This window comes from Beta vulgaris, chromosome 5, assembly GCF_026745355.1.
Source record: "Beta vulgaris subsp. vulgaris cultivar EL10 chromosome 5, EL10.2, whole genome shotgun sequence".
Taxonomy (NCBI): Eukaryota; Viridiplantae; Streptophyta; class Magnoliopsida; order Caryophyllales; family Amaranthaceae; genus Beta; species Beta vulgaris.
Window position 1 is genome coordinate 61,112,261 of NC_079206.1, and position 11,059 is coordinate 61,123,319.

At 32.3% G+C, this 11,059-nt stretch overlaps 1 protein-coding gene across 1 annotated transcript; it reads left to right on the plus strand.

Moving 5' to 3' along the window:
* The first annotated feature begins 166 nt into the window (after positions 1-166).
* LOC104894250 (linoleate 13S-lipoxygenase 2-1, chloroplastic) lies at positions 167-11,059 on the plus strand. The gene is made up of 9 exons (XM_010680437.4): positions 167-524; positions 704-1,080; positions 3,982-4,216; positions 4,442-4,747; positions 4,831-4,922; positions 7,819-7,929; positions 8,275-8,576; positions 8,907-9,173; positions 10,061-11,059. The coding sequence occupies exons 1-9, from the start codon at positions 323-325 to the stop codon at positions 10,836-10,838; spliced, it is 2,670 nt and encodes an 889-aa protein (XP_010678739.2). The 5' UTR covers positions 167-322; the 3' UTR covers positions 10,839-11,059.

Sequence of the window (11,059 nt, forward strand, 5' to 3'; positions counted from 1 at the left end):
ATTTTGATAAATAACACAGGGCCTCCATATTCCATGAGACGGCCCTGGACGCGCGCTCAAAACTTAGCTTGTTCATATAACTCTAAAGAAATATCTAGCGCCAACTTAGACTTTGATAACAAAATCCAAAAATTCCATGACTTCATATTTATTTCTTCTTCAGCAAGCTAGTATTAGAATTATTGGAACACAAAATTCCTTGGGTATAAAATGCCTCTTATTTCCACAAAACTCACCCATTTCGTCTGATCTTCTTCTCGTATTCTTTAATCCCCGAGTCCCTTTGAGCTAGTTATTAACCAACTAGAGTACGTTCAAGAAAATGTCGGACGATAAATCCACCCAGAATATAAATAGAACCCCGTCTAAAGCGTATGTTAAGGCCACAATCTCAGTACAAAAACCATCTCTTCTTGAAAGCCTGACAACCAACGTTGTCGACAAACTACGTGATACTTATGCTGATTGCATGGAAGAAGCCGTCCTTGTTTTGGACCTTGTTAGCGTTGATGAGCTCCAACCAAGTAAGCGTCTGTTCTCTTCAACTTATTCAATAAATCCTAATTCGTATGTAAGAAACTTTCTTATGCCTAATCATTACTACAAGTTCATTTTAGTATAATCTTTGAGACGAGTATATAAATAACTAAGACCTACCTTTTATATGTCTCACGTTTATATTTTTACCCTTATCGAATTGAAGATACAGGATCCAAGAAGCTGAAAACCAAATACGCGTATGATTTTGATGACAGATCTAGTGAGGGGCTTTGGCGGTACATGTCCCACCAATTTAAAAAGTTTTGGTATAATGTAGTGAAGATTCATTCAATCTTTTTTAATCAGACATCGTCTGCAAAGGTTGAGTTGTTGAAATATGTTGGTTACATAGAAGTGGAGGCAGATTTTGGAGAGGTAGGTGCTGTTCTTGTTGAAAATGAACACCACGTAGAGATGCACCTCATCGATATAGTTCTAGAAGGCTTACCTTCTGGTTCTGGCTCACTTAATATTAGCTGTAATTCGTGGGTGCATCCCAAAACCATCAATCCGGACAAAAGGGTCTTCTTCACTAATAAGGTACAGAAACTTCATAAATGTACTTGCATGTTCATTCTAAAAGTACGTACTTGTAGTCTTGCTTGATCATCAACAACTTGTATTTTAGAGCTTGTCTTGGCAACCAACCGTTTGAGTCTCTTAGGGGACTCAAATGGGGGTAATTTGGTCATTTTAAGCCTTGGAAATTTCACGCGCGTGTTGTTTGGTACCAATGCTAGGTTAGATTGGTACCATTGTCCGAAAATTTTGATACCAAAGTAAGGTTGCTTGGTACCAATCCTGATAACAATGTGATACCAATACCAGGTTATAATGGTACCATTGTGTAACTCTTTGAGTATTTGAGTCTTTTTTGGTCTCAAACAGTTGGTTACCAAGGCTTTCTCTGTATTTTATACTAGTTTTTGGCTCGGATGATACTGCATGTACCTTTTTGGTGTTATGTGTAAGTGTTCATATGTTCAAAACACTAAGGTTATGTGTACTTTACCTTATTTTTACTGATATGAACTTATTTGAACTTATTTTTCTGATATAATCTAATTTGATCTGATCTAATCCGATCTGAACTTATCTTTTATAAAACATATTATTACAAATTTTATTATTACTTTGTATTTCATTACTAGCATTACTATTACTATCATTTTATTACTATGCACAACTTTTAATAATAATAATAATAATAATAATAATAATAATAATAATAATAATAATAATAATAACAATAACAATAATAATAATATAATAATAGTATAAATAAAATAAGAATAATATATTATAATATATAATAACAAATATTAATATAAATAATAATATAAAAATAATAATAATATAATAATAGTAGCATAATAATAGCATAATTAGTTTTTTCTAAAGAAGAACACATTAGTCTATGAACATATAATTCAAAATAAAAAAAACACATATTTTAGGTTAAAAATAAAACATATTGTTCATGGTAAAGAGAACATATAATCCATGTTTAAGGTTCATTTATAATAATAATTTAGATAGTAATGAAATGAATATATAATGGTAATTAAAAAAAATATTGAAAGAGCATACAAAATCTATTTAAAGAACGTATTATAAAAATAGAATATAGATGTTATTTTTAGATTGATGACATGTTTGGAGTTAATCAACAACATGTTCTTTGTTATATCAATTAATTGTTTTTTTTATTATAAATAAACCTATAAATACGTATAATCATATGATTTTGAACAAAATTGTTAAATACTCTTCTTATATTGTTATCTTGTTTTATATAAACTTTTTTTAAAAAAGATAATTAAGTTGAAATTCCTTGTATGGAAAATTTTGAATGTGATGCCAACACTAGTAGGTTATCCCATGCTATTCATGTTTTATATAAACTAGTAACATATACTTTATATTATTCTACCAAAATTGCTAAAAAATAAATTAAACATCATATCTTATTGTTATATTCCTTACATGTACTCCCTCTGTTTTTTTTTATCGTTCTCACTTAGAATCTTGACACTATTCATACTTGGAGAGAATCTTCTCAATTTTTCTCAATTTATAAGAAAAAATATAGTCATGTGGGATCTTGTTTGATTCGTCTCCATTAGTACATTATTAATATTCAATCGTTATAATTTTTATAGTAGTAGTAGTAGTAGTAGTAGTAGTAGTAGTAGTAGTAGTAGTAGTAGTAATAATAATTTTTTTAAATAAAAGTATAATTTGAACTTTTCTGATCTAATTTGATCTGAACTTATCTGATCTCAGCTTATTTTTTCTAATTTGATATGATATGAACTTATTTTTGCTGATACGATCTAATCTGAAATAAGTAAAAATAAGGTGAACTGGACATAGCCTAAATCCATTCCATATTCACCGATACAATTTAACTTTCACACATGTCAGTGCATAACTTTGACCATTAATGTCTTTAAATTCCTATCAGCAAAAATTACAACTTGATATTTTTAAAGTATATATTAAGAAAAATCAACAATATCTTATATACTAACATTTAACTTTATATATTGGTAGATAAATATGGTCAAAGTAGGTTATATAGATAGTGCACCGTGTTAATTAATATGTGACAGAGGTAGTAATTTTTCTTTTTATTTGATTATATATATATTATGACACTCAAATTAAAGTAAGTGATCAAAGGTTCCAAACCGCGCACATATAGAAATCTTCTGATCATATAAAGGAAATGCCATACTAGAAATGAATTGGCATCATATCGTATATGAGATGAGGGATAGCCTAGTGGTTAGAGCTTCTCTCTCAATTTCAGGAGGTTCTTGGATCCATTCTCACTTTTGGCAAGTTGGGATTCCTTTTATTTCCCTCTACTTGTCAAGGTTTCTCCTTACCTTATTAAAAATTTTAAAAAAAATATAAGTATATGAGATGGGATGACAGGTGATGACTTCTATATTCAAGGAGTGTTTGGTTCATATGATTTTGGTATGAAGTATGGGATTAGAATGAGCAAAACACATACCTAGTGTTTGTTTAATAATTTGATAGATTTAAAAACCATACCTCAAACCCATAAGGTATGGGGTTTAGAAACCCAAGGGGGAGGTGGGTTTGGCTCGTACCAATACCTCTAGGTATTAAATAGAAGAAAACATTTTATTCCCAAATAAAACCAAACACATGGTATTAGGTATCAAGTTCCAAACCTATAACACATTGATTTCATTTCTGATTCATTCCAAACCCATATCACTATGCGAACCAAACGCCCCCTCACAAGTGTTAAAAATTCTAATGGAAGATGGAGTAGTTGTTTAGTAGTTGCTTGGTTTATTATTTGACTTATTGAGCTAGCTAATTATACATTTATACTGGTTGAATTAATTCATTTGATGTGATTATATCGACAATTTAACTTTCATTGATATAATGTTATAGTCGTACCTGGCATCACAAACACCAATTGGTTTGAAGAAATTGAGAGAGAAAGAGCTTGAAACTTTGAGAGGCAATGGAAAAGGAGTACGCAAGAGCTCTGATAGAATCTATGACTATGACATCTACAATGACCTTTGTGATCCAAATGATACGAAGTTGGAAAGACAAGCCTTGGGTGGTACTGAAGGATTTCCTTACCCAAGACGTTGTAGAACAGGATGTCCTATTAATAGAGGTAATCCCCTTACATACTTTCATCCATTATTTTTACGTTCTCAAGTCGATTGTATTATACAATTGGTCGACATTATAACTTACATATGTCACATGATATAATATTATGTTCGGTCCGCTTTTAATAATCTCAACTATCGATTGTCTCGGAGTATTCCCAATTATTGTAGGTTTTTTCCCAAAATGTTTCAATGACCTACTTATACTTGTGCAATTCCATGTGCAGGCATATTTAGCAGTGTATATGTACCTAGAGATGAAAGATTCTCAGGGCTGAAACAGGAAGAGTTCGGGTTCAGCACTCTGCATGCGAGGCTGCATACTGTTGTACCTTCATTATGGGAGAAGTTCCTTGATCCTGATCTAGGATTTCCATACATGACAGCGATAAACTTGCTGTTCAATGAAGGTTCTGATGCTCCTGAGATGGTACACCATGGGACATTGCAGGATATACTGCCTAAGATTATCAGAGAAGTGTCTGATCATACACAGCAAACTATTCGTCTTAAGCCTCCCCAGACATTTCAACGTATGAACATCACTCATTAATTAAGTTTTCACTAAGCTAACTTATTAACAAGCTAAGGTTTGTTAATTTTTTTTGACTTGTAGGGGATGGATTTTCTTGGTTTAAGGATGAGGAGTTTGCTCGTCAAACTCTTGCTGGCATGAATCCTTTAAGCATCAAGTGTGTCAAGGCCGGGGTAAGATCACTTCCTCCGTCCTTCAGTACTAGACTTCTCATTTCTCCTTTACACGTTTACTTTTGTATCATTAATAACTCTGATTACATATTAGTAAAAATTATAAAAGTTTTATTTTCATGGTGTGTTCAATAAGACGAATCAAACACGACTCCACATAATCATGTTTTTCTTATATATTGGAAAAAATATGGAAGATTTGTTTCCTCATGAATAGTGCCAAAAAAATTAGATGTGGGAAGTTTATTGAAGGACGGAGCGAGTACTTTTTAGTTATATGGCTATATCTTGAGATGTTGTGCATTATTTAAATTCATCTCTATATAAAGTACCACATTTATTCTAGATCACTAAAATTAAAATTGTTTGTTATTCTAGTATGAACACTAGACTAACTACAAGAGGGAGGGTGAAATGTAGTTGTGGGGAAAAGTTTTACTTTAAGTTACGGAATATAAATTACTTAGAATGAAAGAGAAAATCCACACATGATTTTTACAAGGAAAACTTCCTAGGCCTAATAGGAAGAAAAACCTTGATCTCAAGGGATTTAATTTGACTCAATACTTCTAGCAATATAATAGGCCAAAAGACTCTATCTTTATAACTTATTATTAGACCTTTCTCTAGTCCTCTAGAAACTTGTTCCCAGTCACTCAATTTCCCTTGAACTGATGACACTCACTTGACTTCACTCGAAGTCTTCTCTTTTCTCTCTTTCTTTCTCTCTCTTGATTACAAGAATATTCTTAGAATTTACTCTCACCCAAACACTAATAGTATTACAATGATATGTGATCAAAAGAGGAGAAGAAAATACATAAAAATTAAACTTATTTCTTAGTAAAGATAAACTTTGTACGCTTGAAAGTTGTTTTTCGAACAAGTATTTTCTTCCTTAAATAGCTGCAGTGGCTTCTTTCATTTTACTCGCTCCACGATCTCCATGTTGTCTGTTTGCTAAAACCTAGGGATAGTGACCCTTTACATGCTGCACAAACTCCTCGATTCTTAGAGCAGATTTAACCGATCTACTAGCCGTTGTGTGCCAACAATTGATGAGTTTGTTAAAGAAAATCTCACCCCAACTACTCCTTTGTAGCCATGATTTATTCAAACCTATTGCACGCACCAAGCAAACAACTTTGCATCTAATAACATAAAATCTTTTTCACAAAAGATTCTCAATTACTAGATTTATTAATCATACCATATAATATAAATCATAGTTTCGAAAATAAAATATCTTGACTAGATTAAATAATTAATCTCCTCCACAAAATATATAAAAATTCACTTGACAATATTTTTGGAATTTCATATTTTTCAAAATAAAAACTATACAAGACTTATTTATTTGGCATCATCAAAATATGGATTACAACACTGTTGATTTATTAATTAATCGAATTAATTTTTGGACAACATACCCTTAATGATATGACTTTAACAATAATTAAATGCTAAAGCATTTTGAAAAATGACTACTTCCTCCGTCTCATAATATAATGGAATTTTTTCCTTGGATAATGCAAAAGTGGGTTTTAATTCCCAAAATGTGTCCAAAAAAATTAAAATTCCCTGTGTACCGTCCACGTAGGACGGCACGCGAGATTTTTTTTTTTTAGTAAAACCGCTACTCGGAGTAGCGGTTTGCAAGTGTCCAGAATTTTTTTTTTTTTCAACTTAGGTAAAACCGCTACTCGGAGTAGCGGTTTATAAAAAAAAAAAAAAATTTTTTTTTTTTTTTTTTTTTTTTTGTAAACCGCTACTCCGAGTAGCGGTTTACTATGCAAACTGATATCTGCTTACCATATTTTGTGCAGGTAAACCGCTACTCAGAGTAGCGGTTTATATTTATACACCGCTACTCAGAGTAGCGGTTTATATTTATACACCGCTACTCAGAGTAGCGGTTTATATTTATAAACCGCTATTCAGAGTAGCGGTTTATATTTATAAACCGCTACTCAGAGTAGCGGTTTATTTTAAAATTAAACCGCTACTTTGAGTAGCGGTTTCTGTGAGTTAAAACAAAGAAAAAAACAATTTTCTCGCGTGCCGTCCTACGTGGACGGTACGCAGGGAATTTTAATTTTTTTGGGCATATTTTGGGAATTAAAACCCACTTTTGCATTATTCAAGGAAAAAATTCTAATATAATGCTTCATTTATATTTTGGGTGTCCCAAAATATAGTGCTTGGTTCTACATTAATTCCATAGTGATTTGCTTAGAAAAACCGTGTCATCGTCATTTCTTTGCTTCTTGAAATTAGTTTTTTGCTTTGTTATTCATCCCAAGGCTCATTTATGCTCTTTCACCAATTATTCTCAATTCTCTCTCCTAAAACCACTTTTTTCCATACAATATATATTAAAATAAATAAAAAGTCTTTACTTTCCTCTTAGATTATGTTTACCTTAATTCTCGTGAAAAAATGAAATCAAACACTCTAATGTGGGGTCGAGGGAGTAATAATTATGATATTCCAAATGAATCTGGTAAAAGTATTGTTACACTATCAAATGTATGTAGCATATACTTAGCTTCACCTGTTTCTTTTAAAGTGCAATACTTTGACTTTTACACTATTCACACACGTCACCTTGACCGTATGTTTACTAATATGTAAAAAAAAATGATCCTATAAAATGTTGTTTGATTTGTTTCAATGAATATTTTCATAATAAATTTTTTTATAACTTTTACAAATACATAATTAGAGATATTAATGGTCAAAGTTGTGCGTCGGCAATCAAAAAAGTCAAACTGTTACACTTATTTAGTAATTGAGGTTAGTATATTATAGGAGTACTTTGAAGGACAAATTCTTATCTGAAATGGAGTGACAATTATTTTATTTTAAGGCGTTTAGTGTATACCAATTTATGCAGGATTGGCCACTGATGAGTAAATTGAACCCCGAAACCTACGGTCCACCCGAATCAGCTTTGACGGAGGACTTGGTGAATAGTGAGTTGAAAGGTTCCATGACAGTTGAAAAGGTAAATCACTTAATTAGTTAGTAGCATATTTATGTATATGGGTATATAATGATATCTATACAAATATATTAAAAGGGGCGTTCCTAAACAAGAAATGGTGTCATGTGGCACTCTCCATTAGAAATATTTCAATCCATGTAATTCACATACAATAAAAGAAATTAGTAAATGTTTTTGTCTAAGATTTGATTCCGTGACTTCAAGTTCATATATTAAAGTCTTAACCAACAAACCATATCATATTTAGTGTTATCATTCTAAAGTAAAATACTAACAAATGAAAAATGTCATCTCGTCCGGGAGTAAAAATTAGTTAATTATCGTTAAAGTCAATTCATATTGCATGCATTGGAAGACAAGAGATTGTTCATAATTGATTACCATGACGCATATTTGCCATACGTAAATAGAGTTTCAGAGATTGATGGGAGGAACTTGTATGGATCTCGAACTTTGTTCATCTACGACGATGAAACATTAAAACCTCTTGCTATTGAGTTAACTCGACCTCCTTGTGATAAGAATCCTCAAGGGTGGAAGCAAGTATTTAAGCCAAGAAGCAATGCCACTGATGGCTGGCTTTGGAAGCTTGCCAAGGCTCATGTCCTTGCTCATGACTCTAGCTATCACCAACTTATCAGCCACTGGTAATACTTCACTAATATTTCATCTGTTTCTAAATTTAGTAAATGCGTAATAATTTTCACATTTCATTACTAGTTATTGTATAATTAATGAAGAGATAAACAAAATGGAAAGGCTTGGAGTTAGCTCAAGTGGGTAGAGCGCTCCCCCTTGTCCTTGAGGTCAGGGGTTCGATCCTTATCCCCAACATTATGTTGAGGCTAGTAGCCTTGTAGGGGTTAGCCCTTGAGCTGACTTAATTTTCCTAATCAAAAAACAAAATAAAAAAAAATGGAATTTAGTGGAGTACATGATATATAAATAAATATGTTTGTTGAATGGTTAATTTTCAGGCTTAGAACACATTGCTGCACAGAACCCTACATAATTGCAGCTAATCGACAGTTGAGTGAAATGCACCCAATATATAGGTTGTTGCATCCTCATTTCCGGTACACCATGGAGATCAACGCCCTTGCTAGACAAGCTTTAATTAATGCAGATGGTATCATCGAGAAGACATTTACCACTAGCAAGTACAGCTTAGAGTTATGCTCCACCATCTATGGCTCCGAGTGGCGCTTTGATCATGAAGCCTTACCAGCTGATCTAATTAGCAGGTACGTACTCTAAGTTTTAAATCAAACCCCTAATAATGTACATTCCAAAAAAGAATATTGCATGGTACATATATATATCTCTATTATATAAGCCAAGGGATGAGGTGTGGTGTCCTTTTTTGAAGTGACTAAAATACCCTTAATGATCTAATTAATGGAATGAAATAATTACTAAAGCAAATCATTTAAAAATTCTCATTCCAACTTGCCATTTAAAACAAGTTTAAAATGGTATGTGCATCAAATACTTCAATCAAAAATTAAATGGACAAAATATTTATACCTTATAAAAAAAGATGGAATAACGTGCACATGAAAAGTCTGAACATTCACTACCTTTGATACTCTTTAATCCAGTTAAACCAACTCATTATTTTTGTTCTTTCTGTTCAATATTCATTTACAAAAAATTAATGTTAACAATCACTCACAACCTTTTTATTTTTTACATTAGCGAATTAATATATCTAAATTCATCTAACTGTTGAATTTTTCACATTTAAGTTTAATCATAAATAAAGTACGAATGGAGTATCTAATAGAATAACAAATTTTCAAATTAACGCACGCATCGCGTGCATATGAAGGCTAGTATATATATATAACAAGACAATGCCATTTTTTAAAATCGAGTACGTACATAATTACTACATCCGTCCTTTACCGAATATAATCATGTGTGATATTGTTTGATTCTTCTCAATATGTAGTTTTGGAATATTAAATTTTTATAATTTTTACAAATACATAATTAGAGATATTATTACTCAAAGTTTTACATTGATAAATATGAAAAGTCAAAAGGGGTAAACTAATAAATGACGGAGGGAGTAAATTACTAATAAGTCTTGTCATCATATTGACATATTCTATTATATATATATTAGGGGAATGGCTTATGAAGATGAAGATGGAGTATTGAAGCTCACAATAGATGACTATCCATATGCGAAAGATGGCTTAGACCTTTGGTTTATCATCAAGAAATGGGTTACCGATTACGTAAATTACTACTACGATGAAGATCATCATGGAGATAATGAACCAAACCAAGTTGTTGAATCAGATGAAGAGCTTCAAGCATGGTGGACAGAAATAAGAACCATAGGACACGGTGACAAGAAAGATGAGCCATGGTGGCCAACCCTCAAAACACTCAAAGATCTAATTCACATTGTGACTACCATAATATGGGTGTGTTCAGGGCATCATGCAGCCGTCAACTTCGGACAATATGCGTATGCAGGTTACTTCCCTAATAGACCAACTATCACTAGGACTAAAATGCCTGTCGAAAGCTCAACTAAAGATGAGTGGAACTCCTTCATAAAAACACCCGAGAAGACTCTTCTTGCATGCTTCCCATCTCAGAGACAAGCAGCTACAGTTATGTTAGTGTTGGATGTGCTTTCAAGTCATTCAACTGACGAGGAATATCTGGGACAACATATAAAGCCGTCTTGGGAGGCGGTACCTAAGATTAAGCAAGCTTTCAAGGAGTTTAATGATGGATTAACAATTTTAGAGCAAATCATTGATCAAAGGAATGATAATGAAAATTTAAAGCATAGAAATGGAGCTGGTCTTTTACCTTATGAGCTGTTGAAACGTTATTCCGACCATGGAGTTACTGGTATGGGAGTTCCCAACAGCATCTCCATCTGAAGATTTCTGAAAGTTTGATTTGCTAGCTACAGTACTATATAGAGTTTCATATTTATGTTTATTACTTTACTTTATTAATATTACTAGGATCCACACGGTTTTACCATGGCTCATAAAGCGTGGGTTTTACGTGTAGGGCTTTGTTTGCTTCCACAGTTATTTAGCTTTCATATGTTGTAGGGCTTCCATTCATAAATTAGGCACTACGTTTTGCCTTGATA